Here is a 23,440-nt window from a genome sequence, read left to right on the forward strand (position 1 = left end):
CCATCTTTAGGTCGACCAACCGACCGTATCCCATGTGAACCCTCCCAGGTGTCTTAAGAGGGATCTGCTGCGACTTGTTACCGGTGAAGTCGCATTAATGTATGGGCACCTTATTACACTTCTGCACCTGGACATTTTTTTTTGTTTGTTGTCGATTTATGAGGCTTATTCGGTCGCAGGCAAGTCAGCCAAATACGGAGCATACGCAGTAAACAAAATCCCAAGAGCCTTTTCAAAAATTTGTGTGCTAGTTCTCATCGGTCACTGTTCATTTTTTTATTTATTTGTTTCATTTGACATGAGGTTAAGAATCCACTGATATTTTTATCTTTGAGGATTTCTTATAAATTCATAGAAAGGAGCCCAAAATATACTTTTTAGTTAATTTAATATCCTGGTGGCATTTGTGGAAAGTAATGGGGTCCACAATGGTCTGTATCACGAGTCGTACTTGACATTGAACCACGAGTAATGGGTAGTAGTTTCCAAACTTAAAATGCAATACAAAGCTAAAATAAATTGGAATGGTTGCTCCATGTACCTTTTTGTGTATTTAGTTCTTGGGCCTTTCAATTTATTTGTTGCAGTTTCCAAATCATTCATCATCTGTATGTCGGGAATCTTAAGTTTTGATGCTAAAAACTGTTAAATTAACTCACCTCCCAACTTCAGAGGGGAACATCTAAACAGGGCCACACCCAACTAGGCTTTTTATAGCCTAATACAGTGTTCTCACTGCGAGTGAGAAATACACGGCTCTTACCCGGCATTAAAATGCCGGGGACTGCATGGACGGACCCCCGTTCTCACTGCAAGGCAAATTCCCGTGTGAAAAAGTTCTACCTGGTAATTTGCATTTTAACACGGGTTTTTATGCAGTGTGTCTGCATACCCGGATCTCAAACACGGGTAAAAAGAAGGGTTTTATCCGTGTATGAGATCCGGGTATGTGACCCGTTCACACTGCAAAAAATCCTGTGTTAAAAGGCAAATTTCCGGGAATTTGCCTGCAGTGAGAACGGGGTAAGTATTGAAAGCTGCCATGATAGTACAAGGCAATAAAAAAAAAAAACATGTTGTATGAAATTTAATAGGAGAGATTCAGAAAGTGAGAGATTTGGTAAGAAATCTCCAGGTTTTTTTTTAAAGCGGCAATCATTTACACTTTAAAATAAAACTGGTTTTGCTGTGTAAATGATTGCAGATTTTAAATAAAACTGGAGATTTCTTACCAAATCTCTCACTTTTTGAATCTCTCATCCTATTACATTTCCCCCACTATGTCCAGTTTTACCAATTTTGTGCATTGTACAAATTAATTAATAAATTAATACTAAGTAGCAGTATTAATGCCATACATGTATGTATATGTAACAACAGTATACTGCAAGTGTGGGATTAAAACCATTAAAGTTGCCGCTTGTCAAGGGGCCCCAATTTTCTGCATGTAAATGCACTAGTGCAGCGGTTCTCAAACTGTGGGTCCTGACCCCAAAGTGGGTCCTGACCACCTCAGCGTGGGGTCACGACTATGTTGCTGACCATCAGGCAAATGTGTCTGTGGAGGGGGAACAGGGTATAAATCATTAAGTAAACACCCACTGCTTCCTGCTCCCCCCCCCCCCCCCCCATTACCCACTGACTCCCTGTTACAATAGCGGTCACTTTACTTCACTGACCACACATGTGGTAACTTGCTGGGGTCCTGTAATAATTGTTATTGTCTGATGGGGTCCTAGAGCAAAATAGTTTGAGCACCCCTGCACTAGTGTATATTCCCAGCACACCATTACATTGCAGCTGACAGACTACGCATCTATAGGAATGTATCCAAAGACTGAGTAGACAGCAGTCAGCATCTCCAGGGACCTACTGTAGCTGGGGTGGGGCAGGTGGCAGACAGTGGATCTTAGGAACATTGCTGAGGTTGCGGCAGACACTGAATCGCCAGTGAAGCATCTGAGGTTGGAGAAGGCAGCAGATGTTTGTTTCACATATTGTAGGTTTTTCTATTTTACAACAGTACAGGTTTGATTTGTATATTATCAGCTTCCATTGGGACATTACAGAAAGTTTCACCCCACATAGGACAAACTAACTGAATGCTCTCAAAAAGCCTCTTGTCAATGCCAGGAGTTGGTTCTTTAAAAGCTTCAATGTGGGGCACAGGAATGTTCTTGCTTTATCCTTGATCCCTGAAGTCCCCTACCTTCTGTGTTTGTGCATGTGTGAGAAAGAGACGTAGTATCACTGACACTAGACATATGTATATAGATGATTTGTCCTTTCTCCCCTCAGAGAAGCCGTCTAGTGTATGGGGGCCATTAAAGTATTATCATTTTCTATTGCAATCCTGGGCTAAAAGATTCTTATTGCAAAATTCATAAAATGAAGTAAAGGTACTTATGTAGTATCTGGGCGTCCGATTTTGTGATTGTATGCCTTACCTTAAGGCATACAATCAGATGCGATGCGATGCGATTTTGCATAGGATTCAATGTTAAGAAGGTCCTGTTCATTTCCCCACTATCCAAGTGGGCATAGAGTTGATTTTATATAGCGTGGTGAGCGCAGCGAGCCACCGAGCCCGAAGCGTGGCGAGCGGACGCATATTTCTTAAAAAGTATTCTGTGTCCCCTCGCGGGGCTCGCTACGCTCGCCACGCTTCGGGCTCGGTGGCTCGCTACGCTCGCCACAGGTTTATATCCAACTCCATGCCCAGTTGGATAGTGGGGAAAGGAAAAGGACCCCTTTTTCCCATTGAATTCTATGTTAAAATGGACTCAGACCATTTTAACATTGAATCCTATAGAAAAATCTTGACCATCGCATCGCATACGATTTGGTCGCATGCGATGCGATGCGATCCGATTTCTAAATCGGACGCCCAGATACTACATAAGTACCGAAGTAAATTCTGTTCATCGGTCTTCCTTAAGCTCAGTTATGTGGTGAGGGCACAGGATTGACTTCTGTTTGTCTTTATTTTATGACTAGGTGATTCATCGCGCCCTACGGGCGCTCTTCACACCGGCGTAAGGGGCTACGCCCCTTAATTTGTGAACATTTGTATTGTGAGAAATATGGTTAGAATTGCATGAAAGATGCCCTGTATTGCAGCTTCTGGCAGTGGGTGAGGGTCCAGCGTGGCAGCACAGGAGTACCGGACGGTGGCCCTGAGTCAGTGTCTCCTCCTACTGGGTGGGAGTTAGGGTGCATGAGAGCAGGAGGCTGGGATATGAGGCATGATAGGGGTATGTGGGCAACACAGCGTCAGCGATTACCCAGTGGTGGAAGTTACGGTTCAGGAGAGCAGGAAGCTGGGTAGTGATAGGGGTGTGTGGGCATACGGGGGACTAAAAAGGGTGGTGGACACTGTGCAGCTTCTGCCAGTGGGTGAGGGTCCAGCGTGGCAGCACAGAAATACAGGAGTCAGTGTCTCCTCCGACTGGGTGGGAGTTAGGGTGCATGAGAGCAGGAGGCTGGGCGGTAAAGCAAGATAGGGGAATATGGGCAACACAGGGTGAGCGGGTCTCCACTGGCGGAAGTTACGGGGCAGGAGAACAGGAGGCAGGGCAGTGTCCTCCCACATTGATGGCAAAAGTATTCAACATCGGCCATAAACCATCGATTATTTGAAAATCATTGATGGTCGATGGGCATCCCTAGAACTGGAGGAGGGTGGGGGACAGTATGCAGCTCCCGGCAGTGGGTGAGCGTCTCCTCCCACTGGGAGGGAGTGAGCGTGCATGAGAGCAGGAGGCTGTATAATAGTGGTATGTGGGCAAGACATTGATAAAAGTTGTGGCGCTGGTGCAGAGGGCAGTGGGGAAACCTGCAGTGCGGCAGCCAGGGCCGGATTTCCCACCTAGGGGCGGTACCTGCTTGTGGTGGTACAGGATCCCCCATTGTCACGGGGGTACGTGAAATGCGGGAGCGGGGGCCGCGGTGGTCCGCTGGGGGGTGGAATTGCCGGAAGGGGGTCTGGGGGGTCTGCAAATTGCGGGAGGGGTGGTGGTGTGTGGGGATCGGCGGTTAGCGGGAGTCCGCAAATCGTGGACAGGGGCGCGGGGGGGCTTGAATCGTGGGAAGGGGGGTCCGCAAATTGCGGGAGGGGGGTTGTCGGGGTTAGTGAATTGCGGGAGAAGGGGGTTGCGGAGGTCCGTGAATTGCGGGAGGGGCGCGTGGGGTGCCGTGAGTCAAGGGGGGGTGGTGCAGGGGGTCCGTGAATCACGGGAGGGGTCATGAATCGCAGGAGGGGGTGGTCGTGGGGGGGCTGCGAATCGCAGGAGGGGGGGTGTGGGGGGTTGCCGTGAATTGCATGAGGGGGGCGTGAATCAAGGGAGGGTGGGCGCAGGGGGGTGGTGCGGGGGTCCGTGAATCGCGGGAGGGGGCATGAATCGCGGGAGGGGGGGTCGTGGGGGGTTCCGAATCGCAGGAAGGGGGGTATGGGGTGTGCCGTGAATTGCGTGAGGGGGGCATGATTCGCGGGAGGGGGGGTCCCCGAATGTGTGAATTACGGGGCGGTGGCAAATCGCGAGAGGTGCCGAGGGGGCCCGCAAATCGCGGGAGGGGGGCGCTACGGGGGGTTTCGTGAATCGCGGGAGGGGGGGTCGTGGGGGGTTGCGAATCGCAGGAAGGGGGGTGTGGGGGGTGCCGTGAATTGCGTGGGGGGGGCATGAATCGCGGGAGGTGGGGTCCCCGAAAGTGTGAATTAGGGGGCGGTCGCAAATCGCGAGAAGTGCCGAGGGGGCCCGCAAATCGCGGGAGGGGGGCGCTACGGGGGGTTCCGTGAATCGCGGGAGGGGGCGGCGCGAATTGCGGGAGGGGGGTCGCAAATCACAGTAGGGGGGGGTGCCGTGAATCGCGGGAGGGGGGGTCGCGGGGGGCCCTTTTAATGCCGGGAGGGGGGGTCGCAGGGGTCCGGCGAATCGCGGGAGGGGAGGATGCAGGGGTCCTGCGAATCGCGGGAGGGGGCTCGCGGGAGGGAGGGGTCGCTGGGGTCCCGCGATTTGCGGGAGGGTCGCGGGGGTCCCGCGTTTCGCGGGAGGGGGTGGTCGCGGAGGTCCAGTGAATCGCGGGAGGGGGTGGTCGGGTCTGGGACGGATATTAGACAGCACTTACATCGACAGCCATTACATCGACACCATTAGTTCGACAGCTCAATAGGTCGACATGGTTTTAGGTCGACATACCATTAGGTCGACATGTCATTATGTCGACAGCTCATTAGGTCGACAGCTCATTAGGTCGACAGCTCATTAGGTCGACATGTTTTTAGGACGACACTGCCATTAGGTCGACAGAGTCTATGTCGCCAGTCAAAAGGTCGACATGGGTTTTTTCACTGTTTTTTTGGCCGAAATGTCGACACAGTCGACATGGACACAGTTTGAAGTGTACCGCAGCCGCTCGCTATGCTTCGGGCACGGTGCCTCGCTGCGCTCGGCACACTATTTTATTCTCCCACCACGCCCTAGTGGATAGTAGGGCATGAAATACCGCCTGTCGGCACATGTCGGCTCAATAAACAGTGAAAAAACCCATGTCGACCTTTTGACTGTCGACATAGACACCGTCGACCTAATGGCAGTGTCGACCTAAAAACATGTCGACCTAATGAGCTGTCGACCTATAATAACATGTCGACCTAATGGTATGTCGACCTAAAACCATGTCGACCTATTGAGCTGTCGAACTAATGGTGTCGATGTAATGGCTGTCGATGTAAGGAAAAAAGGAAAGAACGAGATACAGGGGAACAAGAGGAGGGAGAAAAAAGTCAGAGCAAAAGCATAAGAAGAGAATAAGAGAAAAGGGACTTTTTAACCTGTCTGATAGAATCTTAAGTGAAACTGAGAAAGCTGTGATCTCCAAAGGTCTTAAATTTGTACCATCTAGAAAACCCGATATTTTCGATTTATTTGTGGAACTGAATAGATACACTCGCGATTTGTGTCGCACAAGATACTTCTTAAATCAAAGCCATAAAAATCAACCTGACATTGAAATACAGACCACATTGGACCAAACAGATATGGTCATGGTTAATATATTGGAAGAATTAGAAAAAGAGAATAATTCTGAATATCTTAAATTGTTTGAATGTGAAAAGCCAACAAGAGAGAGGATACTACAAAGAAAATCTGAATTTTATCCGATGCAATTTAAAGGAGGGTGCATCGAGGCATTTTATTCCTTAACTCTAAAAGATTTTAGCCAATATTGTGAAGATATTAATTCAAAAGAGTCTAAATGTAGTATTAAAAGTAATCTACACCCCAATGAGTATAAGGCATTGAGGGCATTGAAAAATGATCGATCTATTACCATCAAAGCCGCCGACAAAGGCGGCGGCATTATAATACAAAATGTAGAGGATTACTGTACAGAAGCCTACCGCCAGCTAAACAACACTAAATTTTACCGACCCCTAAAAAAGGATCCAACATCTGAATACTGTAAAGAAATTAAGATGTTTTTTGACAAAGCTGTCAAAGATGAAGCTATTTCCAGGAAAGAGTTCAATTACATTTTCATTCCTCATCCCAAAACAGCCACATATTATCACCTTCCAAAGATACACAAATCCATCACCTCACCTCCTGGGCGTCCTATTATTTCGGGTATAGGGTCACTCACCACCAATCTTTCTTCATTTGTCGATTCACATTTTACAGGATTTAGTTACTTCACTCCCGTCTCACCTTAAAGACACAACTCAATTTTTGAATCTATTGATGGATATAGAATGGAGTCCAGACTACATCTTAATGACCTGTGATGTAGAGTCACTCTACTCTAATATACCTCATGATCAAGGCATAATAGCTGTACAGTCTTATCTGGATACAGCAGTCAACATACCGGAAAAAAGGAAACAGTTTATTCTGGACTCCATCCGTTTTATCCTTACACACAATTACTTCACTTTTAATGGTGGTTATTATTTACAGTCACTTGGTACCGCCATGGGCACCAGGTTCGCCCCCAGTTTTGCCAATCTATACATGGGCCGTTTCGAAGAAGAATACATCTGGAACGGCCCATATGGGGCGAACCTGGTGCGCTATGGTCGGTACATTGACGATTTATTTTTTGTCTGGCGGGGTGGCACATTTTTAGCAGATCAGTTTTTAGAATCACTTAATCAAAACACATATGGTTTAAAATTCACCTCAACCTATGACTCACATAAGATCAATTTCCTGGATATAGCAATAGAAATTCAAAACAATAAGATCATAACTACAACTTTCAAGAAAGAGGTAGATAGTGGCAACTACCTAAATTATCAGAGTTGCCACTACAAACCATGGTTGAATAACATCCCATCTAACCAATACTGTAGAATACGTAGGAATTGCACCGATCTAACCACCTTTAAGAAACAAAACTGATGAGTTAGCAGAAAGATTCAGAGAATTGGGGTATCCTAACTGGACTATAGAAAAGGCAGAGGCGAAAGCTTCAAGCATAGACAGAACAACCCTTTTGAACACCAAAACAAAAGAAAAAATAGAAACTTCAAAACCACCCTCATTTATATCGAAATTTAATAGTCACTCCCAACAAATAAGACAAATAATTCAGAATAATCATAGAATACTCATGTGCGATAATATCTTAGCACCCCATCTTGAGGAACAACCTAGAGTTGTCTTTAAAAGAAACAGAACATTGAAAGATATTCTGTCACCTAGCCATTTTGAAGACCTTGATAAGGACCACCTACCAAGTAACACGTCCCACAAGGGATGCTATCAATGCGGCAGAAATAAATGTATGACTTGCCCACATATTAACACTGGTGAAAATTTCAGTTCAACTGTATCTGGCAAAAGTCATGAAATTAAAAAATCACATCAACTGTGCCTCCACTTATGTGATCTATTTGATCACCTGTATATGTGGAGCCCAATATGTGGGACGTACCATCCGCACCCTCAATATCAGGTTCTTAGAACACAGGAGGAATGTCATCAAGGGGGTCCTCAACCATTCTTTATCACGACATGTTAAGTCAAAACATGAAAGTAATCCAAGAGTCTTGAAAATTCAAGGGATTGAACAAATAGAACCGACATTTAGGGGAGGGGATCGCTATACTAGACTCTGTACCAGAGAAGCCTTCTGGATTTTCTCACTAGGGACCCTATTTCCTGCAGGCCTTAATGACAATATAGAATTAAATGGAATATGAATAACCCAAGATATAAAACCCAATTTTTGCCCTTTTGATACTTATTATTATTTAGTTAGAGTCCAAATATCTTTTATTTTTATTTATATTTATTTTTATATTTATTTTTATTATTATTATTATTATTATTATTTTTATTTTCATTTATTTATTTATTTATTTTTTATATTTATATTTATTTTTATTTATAATTCATATTTATATCTATATTATCTAAAAGTTTTTTCGGATAGAAACAACCGTTACCTCAAATGTCTGGAACAAAATTGAAAGAGTTTTAGTTTAGAAATACAGACAGACACTTTAAAAATTATATACAGGCGTATTTACCAAACTAATACCATTATTAGTCGTATGTCGTTCACACTAAAGTTTCTCCTCTCCACACTAAAGTTTCTCATGAAAAACCTCCATTTCTATTTATTTATATGAACATTGACATAATTAAAGTTTTTTTCCACCGGATAAGTCTTTATTTATTTATTTATATACACAGTTTACAAATACATTGAGAGAAAAAAAGAAAAAAAGAAAATATAATATAAAAAAACGAAAAATAAATAAAAAAAGAATAACATATGTAATGTTTTTTGATAATCTATTCAATACATGACCTGATCACGATTGAACAGTAAATTATTCACTTTACAATAAATAATTGTTTTATGTCGCATAATGTTGTGTATCTGACCGGTAGATATTTCTATTAGTTAATGTCCCTTTAAATGTATTTTGCCCCTCACAAAAGGACAAGTTTGCTTTTTAGTTAATCATGCTATTTACTGACTCATTGTAAGTTAGCTACTATTATTATTACTATTTTTGTGATAACTGTCTCTTCTACCTTATTCTTGATCTACAAACAATATAAATTGATTACAAATAAATGGGTATAAAGTAATAAATATATTCCACTGAGGAAATAAAAATTAATTAACTATTGAACATCATTCAAATGTTGGTGTACGCTTCTGTGCTTGAACCGTGGACCTAGATGTATATCTTCTCTGGCTGAGCTCTCTGCTGTTGAGCCACCAGAGAGACGCATCCAAATTGATTGACTTTAGAGGATTAATATATCAATATAGTAATAAATAAACTATGCTCAGAGATGCCGTTTTTTAGATAATATATGTACTAAATAATTATTGTATTAAATAATATATAAGAAATGAATTTATTAGTCTAAAACTTTGTCATAGACTAATTATGCATTTGAGTCAAAATGTGAAAGTGCGGGTATAATTGCCATTGAAGAAATAATGGATATAAACAGATAAAATTCACCTGTAAACGTAATCAAAGGCTGATTGAGCCACAGGTATAACGCATTAATACCACACTCCCATTGGATAAGGTCGCCTTTTAAACCCTTGGAAGACACCAGCTCACAGACCTTCTGAAGAAACCGTCCGATTTATTTGACGGAGAAACGCGTCAAGGAGCTGAGCTTTTACACTATTGGGCTTCCAGATTTCCTCTCCCACCACACCACTTCTGCAGGACCTACCAACTCTGGCATTTAATCCTTATAAAGCGGAGAATTCGAGCGGCGGGTTGTGCCATCCAGCGCCTGTCAGATCTGCGGCGCTGAGGGCTTCCAAGCTGCAGGCGGTAACCATCTCCTCCCGACACAGCGATTTCAACATCTATCGCAGAGTCCGAGGACCGCAGATTGCAGATCCCCCCCTTGGAGCCTTTCCTACCCGACAGCCGAACCTTCCAATCTGTAAATACCATCTGGGACGCCAAAGGACTCGGAAAACTGCAGACGGGCTACAATCTTCCCCGACACAGCAACCGCATTATCAACCACGTTGTCCGGGGACCGCAAGCTGCAGTACGCTCCATCTCCCACCCCCCCTTGTCGGATCTTGTCGGATCTAGTCCAACCCAGCTGCAGAACCCCTCATCCGGTAAGCTCCGGACTTGCTGTGGAAATACAAGAACAAATCTTGTGCAACTGATAAAAGTGGTGAGATAAATTTATCTGGAACTGTTTGTACATTCCCCAGTTAATGGAACATTAATTGAGATCAAGTTAGTCCGAGGACTAAGTCTATAGGACTTGACCTGTTACCAGGGAATACTGCCCAATTTTTATATATACCGTTAATATTCAGGTGTTGATTGATATTGTTGTTTTTAAATAAATGTGTAAATTTTTTACTGGTTCATATGCGCTCTCATTAATTTGTGTGATTTGTCGATGTAAGTGCTGTCTAACAATAGTCCGGATACCGGGGTGGTCGCGGGGGTCCCGCGAATCGCGGGAGGGGGGTCGCGGGGGTCCCGCGAATCGCGGGAGGGGGGGTTCGCGGGGGTCCCGCGAATTACGGGAGGGGGGGTCGCGGGGTCCCGCGACTCGCGGGAGGGTGGAAAGCGGGGGTCCCGCGAATGGCGGGAGGGGGGGTGCGGGGTCCCGCGAATGGCGGGAGGGGGGTTCACGGGGGTCCCGCAAATCGCGGGAGGGGGGGGTCGCGGGGGTCCCGCGAATCGCGGGAGGGGGGGTCGCGGGGGTCCCGCGAATCGCGGGAGGGGGTCGCGGGGGTCCCGCGAATCGCGGGAGGGGGGTCCCGCGATTCGCGGGGAGCGGGGGCGCGGGGGTCCCGCGATTCGCGGGAGGGGGGGTCGCGGGGGGTCCCGCGAATCGCGGGAGGGGGGGGTCGCGGGGGTCCCGCGAATTGCGGGAGGGGGGTCGCGGGGGTCCCGCGATTCACGGAGGGGGGGTCGCGGGGGTCCCGCGATTCGCGGGAGCGGGGGGTTGCGGGGGGTCCTGCGAATCGCGGGAGGGGGGGTCGCAGGGGGGTCCCGCAAATCGCGGGGGGGGGGGGCCGGGGGATCCCGCGAATCGCGGGAGGGGGGTCGCGGGGGTCCTGGCAGAGGGTAGGGATGTGCAGTAGTAATGGTGGATGGTGGCTGTGGAGTAATGGTGGATGGTGGGCGTGTACTGTAGCCCTGGCTGGGCGGGGGGAGGTGATGTCAAGGGGGTGGAACGTCAGACACATGAAAGTGAAACTGTTTTACACAGGAACGTTCTCCACAGGGGTTGAGTGACAGATCTGGCTAAATATATAAGAGATGTGACGCCTAAAGCACTGGTGTGGCCTATCACATTGACCATAACTGATTTTGAATTGGTCCTGGGTTTCCCGGGTTCTTCGGCGCACAGTTTAAGGACCACTGGTGCAAACTATTTAGTCACAGTTATTCACTTTCCCTAATTGACATTTCCATTTTGAAATAAAATTACTATTTGTTTTTGAAAGCTGAAATTAACAAATGTTAGTATTTAATTTAATTTCAGTTAATTAAACTTATATTATCTGTATTTATGCAAAAAAAATAACTGCCATTGAAGCTGGAAAATAAATGGGTTAAAGATTTCATGTAATAGTCAGCCATTTAAGACTTAAAAAAGAATTACGGGAGGGGGGGGTCGCGGGGGTCCCGCGACTCGCGGGAGGGTGGAAAGCGGGGGTCCCGCGAATGGCGGGAGGGGGGGTGCGGGGTCCCGCGAATGGCGGGAGGGGGGTTCACGGGGGTCCCGCAAATCGCGGGAGGGGGGGGTCGCGGGGGTCCCGCGAATCGCGGGAGGGGGTCGCGGGGGTCCCGCGAATCGCGGGAGGGGGTCGCGGGGTCGCGGGGGTCCCGCGAATCGCGGGAGGGGGGTCCCGCGATTCGCGGGAGCGGGGGCGCGGGGGTCCCGCGATTCGCGGGAGGGGGGGTCGCGGGGGGTCCCGCGAATCGCGGGAGGGGGGTCGCGGGGGTCCCGCGAATTGCGGGAGGGGGGTCGCGGGGGTCCCGCGATTCACGGGAGGGGGGGTCGCGGGGGTCCCGCGATTCGCGGGAGCGGGGGGTTGCGGGGGGGTCCTGCGAATCGCGGGAGGGGGGGTCGCAGGGGGGTCCCGCAAATCGCGGGGGGGGGGGGGGGGGCCGGGGGATCCCGCGAATCGCGGGAGGGGGGTCGCGGGGTCCTGGCAGAGGGTAGGGATGTGCAGTAGTAATGGTGGATGGTGGCTGTGGAGTAATGGTGGATGGTGGGCGTGTACTGTAGCCCTGGCTGGGCGGGGGGAGGTGATGTCAAGGGGGTGGAACGTCAGACACATGAAAGTGAAACTGTTTTACACAGGAACGTTCTCCACAGGGGTTGAGTGACAGATCTGGCTAAATATATAAGAGATGTGACGCCTAAAGCACTGGTGTGGCCTATCACATTGACCATAACTGATTTTGAATTGGTCCTGGGTTTCCCGGGTTCTTCGGCGCACAGTTTAAGGACCACTGGTGCAAACTATTTAGTCACAGTTATTCACTTTCCCTAATTGACATTTCCATTTTGAAATAAAATTACTATTTGTTTTTGAAAGCTGAAATTAACAAATGTTAGTATTTAATTTAATTTCAGTTAATTAAACTTATATTATCTGTATTTATGCAAAAAAAATAACTGCCATTGAAGCTGGAAAATAAATGGGTTAAAGATTTCATGTAATAGTCAGCCATTTAAGACTTAAAGCAATAACTTTATAAATATCATAAAGTATTTGGATAATTAATAAAAATACAATAGGTAAGTAGCTGCTGACCGCACAACACCCACGTAAACCGCATTTCTTTTTTTTCAATAGCTCTTGTTGTTCTTTAATTATTTTCTGCTAGGACCGTTTTATATTTCCAGAGAAGCACTTTGACTAATTACTGTGACTTGCCCTAATCATAGCAGTAAAAGCTTACACTTTCTCTGTAGATCATTTGCCAAGCAGTGATTATCAGTGGATGAGAGAACTTAATTATAGAGGAACATTTAATCTGTGCTCAATTAACCATTGTATCATAACACAAATTTCACGTTCATACAACAAATCACTATACTGCTTTGATCTCCAGTTTAAAGGAGGAAAAATTAACAAGCATCATACTTAAAAAAAAGAAAATACATTTTCATTTCATTATGTTAATTGTTTTATTCTTGTAGTGTCATCGCCTCATACTTGTTACCCTATTAAGATTTTCTTCTTAAATGGTGTCATCTAAGGCAATGCTTCTCAAATTATTTTGGTGCTGTGACACCCTGATTTTGAACAATATAAACATTATTGTAAATTAACCTCATTGTACCCAAAGAACATACTATATTATTCTTTACAAACCAAGCACCTCCCTCCTCTTTCACAATTTCAGTTTACTTTTCACTTTATTTCCTCTTCTCCTCTTCTACTGAGTTATCAGCTGCCTGTTTCCGGCACCTCTACGTGATAGATTGCTGCGACTGTGTGCCTGCATCTGGCATCTCCCTAATGCTGCAGAATGCCAGAAGCTGGGTGGGACTTTGGGTGGAGGAGCATGAAAGCGCACTCTCTGGCCAGGACTCATCCTGGAGCAGGGGTGAGCGTGGGAAAGAACACTTACCTCCTCTTCTCTGTTAATTTGCCCTGGTGCATTTGTGTGACCTGGCCTTTTTTTTTTTTTTCTGTCACCATACTGGCAGTGTACGTGACACACCGGGCACCTACTTGTGACACACAGAATGAGAATGGCTGATCTAAGGGATGTGTATTTAGAATGTTTGTAATATTACAAACACTGCAGTCTGATTCTTATGAGCAGGGCTACCAATGCCGGAATCCCGATTGCCGTCAGACCGTCACCAGATCCTCGAAAGGATCAAGAAGCAGATGCCGGAATACCAACAGCTTTCAACCCAAATGGTGAGTATACAGGGCAGGTTAAGGGCAGGCCGTGGATGGAGGTGTTTAGGCACTATTGGGGGAGGGGTTTAGGATTAGGCTGTGGGGAGAGCGGGTTAGGTTTAGGCACCAACAGGGTGGGTTAGGGTCAGTCTTCGGGGGTAGGAGGGTTATGAGGGGAAGGGGAAGCATACAAGTATACTTACCCTGATTCATGTCAAATTCCCTCCTTCGGGATGCCGGCATCGGTATTCTTTCCGCTGGTTATCAGTTTGTATATCCTTGCACTGTCCTTGTCTCCAACAACTCTGTTCCTTCTACTAGACTCACCAGAGATACTGGGTAATCGGGTGTTATTAATAATAATCTCCGTTGCCTAAATATGTTTAATTTTTTTCCCATAATACCATAAATATGTGTGCATAATTCTTTTGTTCATAATGCTTTTATCATTCACAAACTGAGTCCAGTATTCTTTGAATGATCTCCTTGACGAGGGTGTAACTGATTTTTTTTCATTTTCAAATTTATAATTACTCTATTTTCAAAAGCCATTTGGAAAGATCTGTCCAGAAATTTATTTAAATAGTAATTAAAATTATTATTATATTTTATTTATAGAGGAGTATTCAATGTTTTTTGAGAGTCTGGCTCACCGCTCACTGTTCTGTGTCCCTGTGATCTCGCTGAAGTGCTCGGCACTTTTTCTTATCTCTTATATATTTGGCTACATCTGTCACTCAAAGTGTGTCTGGAGCTATAACGCTGGGTGGAGCCTCTGACTCACATGACTGACTCACATGACAGAGAACCGGCCCAGTGAGTCCACAGACAGTGCCAGACACCCTCTGCCTCTCCATGTTACACAGCAAAGACACAGCTACTCACCAGACACACCAGGTGAGCGCCCCACACCTCCATACCTCCCAACATGACCCTCTCCAGGAGGGACAGAATGCTCTGTTTCTGGACTTCCATCTTAATTTATGATTGTCATCACCTGTTTGATAAGAAAGGTGTTTAAGCACAGGTGATGGTAATCCATAAATTAAGAAGAAAGTCCAGAAACCTGGAGAGGGTCATGTTGGGAGGTATGCACCTCCCTCCCTCCCCCCCCCCCATTTACGGCATCCCCACGATTAAATGGCACATGCAAAACACTGACATGCCTATGGTCGACAATGAAAAAGGTTGACAAGATTTATTTTTCACTTTTTCAATGTTTTCATATTCATTCTCATGTGTCGACATGGACACCAATGAAGTGCCACACTTATGTCAGCATTTAATGTGTTGACCTTTCTGTGTTGATTTTTTCTTGTGGCGATTTGCGGCACCCCAGCGACCCCCTCCCGCAATTCGCGGTACCCCCCGCGCGCGCGACCCCCCTCTCGCAATTCGCGTCACCCACCCCCCGCGACCCCCCCTCCCGCAATTCGCGGCACCCCCCACGCAATTCGCAGACACCCCCCACCTCCCCCCCCCCCCCCCCCCCCATTCACGGCAACCCCACGATTAAATAGAACATGCAAAACACTGACATGGCTATGGTCGACAATGAAAAAGGTTGACATGAGTTTTTGAAGATTTATTTTTCACTTTTTGAATGTTTTCATGATCATTCTCATGTGTCGACATGGACACCAATGAAGTGCCACACTTATGTCAACATTTACATGTGTTGACCTTCCTGTGTTGATTTTTTTCTTGTAGCAATTTTTTTCCAGTGACAACTATGTGCACGTCAACCTAGACATCATCAACCAATTCTTTGTATAATATATAACACCTGTTCTGTTTTACTGTAGGTGTTTTAAGTCAGATCCTTTACTGCTACTATTACTGTTTATGTAAATGCATTCTGAATGACCGCAACATCCTACCATCCTTCTACGAGATTATATAACCAACTAGGTGATTCATCGCGCCACCCGTGCCCCCCCCTCCCGCAATTCACGGACCCCCCCTCGCGCGATTCACGCCCCTTCCCACGATTCACGCCCCCTTACACAATTCATGCCACCCCCCCCGCGCACCCCCCCTCCCGCAATTCGCAACCCCCCCTCGCGCAATTCACGCCCCCTCCCACGCTTTGCGGACCCCCGCCCTCTCCCGCGATTCGCGGACACCTGCGCCCCTCCCTCCCTTGATTCATGGCACCCCCCGCGCCCCTCCAGCAATTCACGGCACCCCTAAGCCCCTTTTTAGTCCCCCGTATACTCACACACCCCTATCACTACCCAGCTTCCTGCTCTCCTGAACCGTAAGCCCCCCCACACCCACAAATGTCACTGTACTATCCACACTATCAATGTACATCTTACTCTGTAACCGCTTTTTAATTAAACAAAACAATACACACCCCCTTCCAAATCATATGCTCTCTATTTAACACATTTCACCTATAACTCAAGTTGCAATACAGGCCATCTTTCATACAATTCTAACCATCTTTCTCATATACAAATGTTCACAAATTAAGGGGGCGCAGCCCCTTACAACGGTGTGAAGAGCGCCCGTAGGGCGCGATGAATCACCTAGTCTCCTCATTTCTGACTTCCTCAGTATTCAACTTGTGGCCAGCTCACCGGCCCCTTTTGCGAACTTAGCATAATTATGTGAGTTCAAATGGGAGTGCTGTAGCTGGAGACATCTGTTTTCTCCTGCTCTCCACGTGAGCTGGTCAGACTGGGATATTCCTGAGGGTGTTCATCTCAGCAGCGTGTTCCTCGCATTTGTGGACTTGTATTTTTTTTATAAAGGTTTAGAAAGGTTAATGTTTTGTTCAGTATTTATTTTACAACAAATGGCTGTGTGACTATTTTAATTGGGTTTGTGCAGACGGGTGTATTTTGTTCTGTTTGGCCTTTATCCTTGTGTTGTGCTTTTAGCATTGTTTCTTTGCCCTGTGTTTTTATTTAATTTATTTTATAATTGTTAGCGTGTTTATAAGCCTGTTTGGGGGTTAGGTGAGGAAGAAGAGAGGAAGCATGGGAAATTACTAGGAGCATTCCAAAATGATTTCTTATTGGTTACCATTAAAATAACTTATTAAATTCCAAATAAATTAATCTAGAAGTACAGCATTATGGCACTTGCAATAAATACATTAGAGTACATTTTTTTTTAATTTATAAGCCATAAAAAACAAAAAAAAATAACAACTTTAACAAAGATAACCTTACAGTTCACCTAAATAAGATGCTGAGGGAAAAATGGAGAACATCTCTAAAAAAAGAAACCAGCAGGACTCGCAATTTGTGCATTGAATACACTTTTTGAGAGAGACTATGGGCGGTATTCAATGAGCCTGATTCGCCATGTTTTTATGGCGAATTTGTGCTGTTTGGCGAATTTTTGACTAAAACGGTGAATCACCCTATTCAATGACCACATGGCGAATACATTTGAAGGTTTTTTTCGCCATGATTCACCGAGTAGCAATCGCTATCTTTTTATGGAGAAGTGGAATGTGAACTTTTAAAATAAAGTGTTTTGTTTTTTACATTTGGTGTAAAAAAATCAGGAATTTTATTCTGAGGAGGGGCATGCTACTTTTATTCATTTGCTGTAAGCACATGAATATATATTTAATTTAAAAAAATTTTTTTTTTTTTTTTTTTTTTTTAACACAGCAGCCAGCAGGGGGCGCCGGAGCCGAGCCGCTCATTACATATTCATATATTGACTGCACCCGATCGTTACGATCGGGTATAGTGAATATAGGTCCCCTGCTGGCACCCCCGGGGGGCAGCCTGTGCTGCCTGGCACCCGGGGAGCCCACCTAACCCCCACAAACGTTCTGGGCTAGGCAGAGAGACTTCCATCTCTCTGCCTGCCACCGTCCTCAGGCTCCCTGTGGCATACGCCGCAGGAGCTCATATTCGCCAGTCAGGGGCAGCGAGCCCCTGACACGTTGAATACCGGAGCCCGCCGGTAATGTCCTAAAAATGATTCGCTGCACCTCGCAGGTATTCTCATTGAATACCCCCCTATGTGGGAAGGTTGCTCTTGGAAGTGGTGAATACTGTAATTACAAGTGAGAAGAGATGCTGGTTGATGGTCGCTGAGAAGTAGACATCTGCATTTGAAGTTCGGGAGAAGAAGGCTGTGAGAACAGGAGGGAAGAGGGCCCTGCCAAGAAGCTTACAATATGAACATTTTATTTGCCTATATGTAACCTATAACTCAGCCTCTTTGTACTACAGATATCCAGCATGACTTTAAATGAGTGAAGACTAGTGTTAATAGTATAAATATATTGGGTGTGCATTACCCTAACATGCTAAAGGCCAGATGTATCAAGCTTCAAAAAGTGATAAAGCTTGATACATCTGGCCCAATGAGAGCGATAGAAGAACAAAGAATGAATGTTGGGAGCACATGATTGGGGCAGGTAAGTTCTAGGGTTACTTGGGGGAACGCTGTGACTGATTCCTGGTGAGAAATAATTCAGTAATTGAAAACCAGGGAGGGAGGGCGATCCGCTACATATGTCTTATCACCCGCCAGGGGTGGCGTGCGGTCTTCCTGGTGATGGTTGCTCCCTCCTCCTTACTCACAGATTTTACACAGCTGGCAATGTCTGTCTGGCTGCTTTTTGAATGTTGTCTTTACATACAACAAAAGGAACAGAGATCTCTACTAGGGTAAAGAAGGGATTAGGTATTGGCTTTAGAATATGAGAAGTATTTTTTTCCTGTGCGACAGGGAGGTAATGTACTTAGGGCCATATTCTAGTTCACTCTTTCTGACAAAATCCTTCTTAGATGGACAAAACCATGTGCACTGCAGGGGGGGCAGATGTAAAATGTGCAGAGAGAATTAGATTTGGGTGAGTTATTTTGTTTCTGTGCAGGGTAAATACTGACTGCTTTATTTTTACACTGCAATATAGATCTCAGTTTGAAGTAAAACCCCACCCACATCTAATTTTCTCTGCACAAGTAACATACATCTGCTACACCTGCAGTGCACATGGTTTTGTCCATCTAAGAAGGATTTTGTCAGAAAGAGTGAACTAGAATAAGGCCATTATTTCTGTATTATATGGTGGTTGGCAATGCTTTCTGTATTATATATGGTCACTGACACTCTTTGTATTGTATGGCAGTCACCAGTGCTCTCTGTATTGTAAGGCGTTCACTGCAATATAGGTCACTGTGATGCTCTCTGTATTTTATAGCTGTCACTAAAGAATTGAGCAAAATAACAAAAAAGCAATACAATATAAACTAGGAGGTAATAGATACAGCTTTTCCCCAAAAATGATCATTTACAATATGCTTTATAAAATGCTGTCTTCAAAGACTTGCACTTATAGTACCTTGGCAGACTTTAAGAGGCCTGCTACAAAGCCCCTGATTAGTAGGAAGTGATTGCATGTAAAATCTGATTTAGCTCTGGCAGAATTGCGGAATGGGCAGTCGGCTGTGATTCCCTTTTTTTATTTTTGTTTACGCCCTACTGTGGTTGTGTTTGACCAACTATGTGTGATATCTGTTTTGCAGAACCGGTAATGCACTTGAAGAAGATTGTGCATTAAATAACAAGTCTACCTGCTTTCCAATGGCCTCCGGCTCAAAAGTGGAACCGGAGAATCCTACCTCTCCTGTCTGTGCTCAAACTAACCCAACTTTATCACCGCCATCTGCAAGCTGTAGCACAGTGAAGATCCAAGAGTTTGTAGAGGATTTAGTAAGTTTTTATTTTATTATATATATATATATATATATATATATATATATATATATATATGCTGTTTTGATAAAAGCCATATCAAATGGCTGAAACGTCAACCTAATGAAGGTGGCTACGAGTTGATTTGTTTTATTGTAAGACCCAAGTGCCGCATGCACTTTATATATAACAAAGCAGAAGAAAATGGAGTCACTTACCAGTCTTTTTCAAACAGCAGATATGTATTTATCAGACAGCATGGCAGAGCCTAGTGGCATGATCCTGCCACTAGGCTCTGCGATGCTGTCTGATAAATACATATCTGCTGTTTGAAAAAGACTGGTGAGTGACTCCATTTTCTTCTGCTTTGTTTGATAAAACTCTGGACTTGTTCCACTGCTTTGGAAGGTCACCCCAGCATATGAAGATATTTATTGCGAGTGCCAGCCATATGGAATATATATATATATATATATATATATATATATAGAATCGAGGAAAACCGCACTCTCACTTTGCAAAAGGAGTAAAGTCAGGGGTGTCCATAGGGGGTTAACATGGATCACCATGTGTCCCAAATATAACCAGAGTATCCCTCCCTTGTTAGGGGGGAAAATGAACACTCTCCTTGTGAATAATGGTACAAAGTCACTGGTATAGTAAAAATTCAAATATAGAGTTTATTCCAATAGGTCAATTTCCATCATTGCCCCGACGTTTCGGTCCACAAACGGACCTTCCTCAAGGAGCCTATAATACAATATATATACAATAAATATCACCCAGATGATATGCTAGGATACCAACTTAGCTAAAACATCCAGAGTGCATATAGTAAAAGAAAAGATAGGTAACATACTTTTCAGATGGATCGGCAGCGCATATACAAGTCAATACCTCAGCCCTGGAGGATTTGGAGACAGCCACAACCAAGTGCTGTGCAGGGCAGGCTTATATACCTGAGTAATTGAGGTGATAAGGGGCTGTATTGGCGCCAATTTTAGAAAATCAGCGCGATGCGTCCGCGCACTTCCGGTAAAACCGGAAGTGCGTAACCCGGAAGTGACGCCGGTGGAACGCATCTATGAGCCGCATGGTTACCGAAGATATCGGTACCATGCGCCGGCTCAGAAACATCAGGATAGCTGTGGCCAAGAGACAGTGGGCAGCTAGCAGACGTATTAACGTCTGCTCAAGCGCTATTACAACGGAGGCAACCGTGTATTGAAGTGTATATGATGTTGACTCAGGGGCAAACATGGCCGCCATTTGACCCGCAGGTGGACCGCACATCGTGCTGGCGCCACCTAGGTGTAATAAGGGAACAAAGAGTGTGATACAGATATACTATAAAATATGGTAGCGCTGATATAAAGCCCGCTGTGATTAATAGGTGAAGCTTGTCCTGGTGAAAGATGGGAAAGATAGTAAATAGCCTCAATACATGATTAACTAGAAAAATTTAAGAAAAAGAGTGTTGACAACTTGGGATAATTTCTAGTGCATATAGCACATATTTTTAATTTATTTGTGTTTTTATTTTATGCTTTCGGTTATTTTATGAGGATTATTATGACATTAAGATTACAAAGGATCTGGGGGTGGTCAGTCATAGAATAATATTGAGGCTATAACTAAATTCTCATCTGCAAAGTGTCTGTGAACTAGTCATATCGATTAGATATACTGTGAGTAAATATATAGCTAGAAGTTAAAAAGCCAACAATGTATAGAAAAACCAGACTATCACTGTGATCACTACATCATATAATGGTGAATGGCCTGCCAGGTGGCCAGAGATGTATAGACAAGAAAAATGTGATGAAACACATCACCAGCGAAAAACAGAATGAAACAAAAAATATATACAACACAAGAGAAACATGCAAAAAAACATAAAAAAATATGAGAACGCATGAGAAAAAATACAGAAGAAAAAGTCTCAATTGGCACTTTCGATGAACAATGATTCTTAGGTCTTTTTGAGGAAGATGGCTAAGGGGTTATTCTCATTGAGCCCCCGCGGGGACAATGTGTCCAGTTGGTGAATCCATCTACATTCAGCCTTGCGGAGGAGTAGCCCTCTGTCACCTCCTCTTATTGGGGGGGGAACCCAGTCAATCAGGCGACACCTTAATGTGGCTGTTTGGTGTCCCGCAGCAAGAAAGTGCCGAGGGATTGGGAGCTCAGCCTTCCCTGTGTCGATCGCGGCCCGAATGGAGTTCCGATGATTGGCCATCCTCTCACGAAATTTTCTAGTTGTCATCCCTACGTAGGCTAGCCCGCAGGGGCAATTTAAGAGATAAATGAGGTGGTCCATTTGGCAATGTAATCGGTATCGAATTTTAATGGCTTTCCCCGAATGTGGATGTGGGAAAGTAGGACCTTGGATCATGCCACTGCATGTCGTGCATCCTGCACATTTGAAACAGCCAGGGCGTTTGGTGTAAAGCCAGGTGGTTTTTTGATCAGCGTTAGGGTTAAGCATGGGCCGCATCAATAGCTGCTTCAAATTAGGGCCTTTCTTGTAAGCCAACATTGGTGTTTTTTGTTTATGTAATTTCAGTGCAGGGTCAGAAGAAACTATTGGCCAATGTTTCTTTATACTATCGTGGATGGCAGGTGACGCGTGATTATAGGTGTTCACATAAATCATCCTTTGGTCAATCTTAGACTTGGTTACTTGGTTTGCCATTGAGTATTTTTTGAGCATGTTTTTTCTCGCTTTGTGCAGACATCTTTTAAGGGTCAGGTTTGTGTATCCTCTTTCAGTGAACCGCGCAGTCATTTCTATTATTTGTCGCTCCATTATCTCGTTGTTGGAGTTATTTCGAATCACTCGCATATATTGCGATATAGGCAAATTTTCCTTCAAAGCTGGAGGATGCTGACTTGTGGTGACCAAAAGCGTGTTCCGGTCAGTTTGTTTGCGGTATAGACAGACTTCGATTTTATTGTTGGATATAGACACATTGATGTCAAGGAAGTGAATAGACTGAGAGTCTATTGCATGGGTAAATTTGATTGGGCAACCAAGATTGTTGAGGTCAGAGACCATATGGTTAAAGCTTTCAATGGGTCCATCCCAGATCAAGAATACATCATCTATATATCGTTTGTAAAAGATAATAGATTCAGAGTAATGTGGCAAGATGCGTGACAGTTCATAGTGGTACATGTAAAGTCCAGCATAAGATGGGGCCAAATTGGACCCCATTGCGGTCCCTGAGATCTGCACATAGTAACTGTTGTTGTACATGAAATGATTACATGTAAGTATAAGTTGTGCCAGCTGGATTAGGAAATCGGTGGGTGGTTCCAGACAGATCCGAGTGTCGAGCATCTCACGTAAGACAGATAAACCTTCATTATGTGGAATAACCGTATATAGAGAACATACGTCCATGGTGGCCAATTTGACTGTATCAGTAAGATTTAATTGTGATATTTTATCAATGAAGTCAGACGTATCTCGGACGTAGGTACTGCTGGAGGTTACTAGGGGTTGAAGATGATGGTCAAGGAAGATTGCCAGTGGTTGTAATAATGATAAACGGGCTGAAATTATGGGTCGACCCGGGGGGTTTGTACTGGATTTGTGTATTTTTGGGAGAGTGTATATGATTGGACAAACCGGGTATTGTACTGTGAGAAAATTGAACTGTTCTTTGGTGAGCCATTTGGAGTTGAGTCCTTGTTGGAGAACCATGTCGACTTGTCGCTTGTATTCAGGAATAGGGTTACCCCTGAGCAGTTTATACGTGCCTTCATCAGAAAGTTGGCGTTTTATTTCTGTGTCATATTCTTTCCAATTCTGTACAATCACTGCGCCCCCTTTATCCGCTTGGCGGACAACTATGGTGGCATC

The 23,440-nt window shown here is 44.9% G+C and overlaps 1 protein-coding gene across 1 annotated transcript in view; it reads left to right on the forward strand.

The window, feature by feature from the left end:
- APLF (aprataxin and PNKP like factor) overlaps positions 1-23,440 on the forward strand; it is a 176,473-nt gene that overhangs the window by 41,837 nt on the left and 111,196 nt on the right. Inside the window, exon 4 of the mRNA XM_083175813.1 lies at positions 19,404-19,590. Within this exon, the coding sequence (XP_083031939.1) occupies positions 19,404-19,590 (187 nt within the window). The remainder of the gene's footprint in view (positions 1-19,403; positions 19,591-23,440) is intronic.

Source organism: Crinia signifera, chromosome 3 (assembly GCF_055691185.1).
Source record: "Crinia signifera chromosome 3, ASM5569118v1, whole genome shotgun sequence".
Taxonomy (NCBI): domain Eukaryota; kingdom Metazoa; phylum Chordata; class Amphibia; order Anura; family Myobatrachidae; genus Crinia; species Crinia signifera.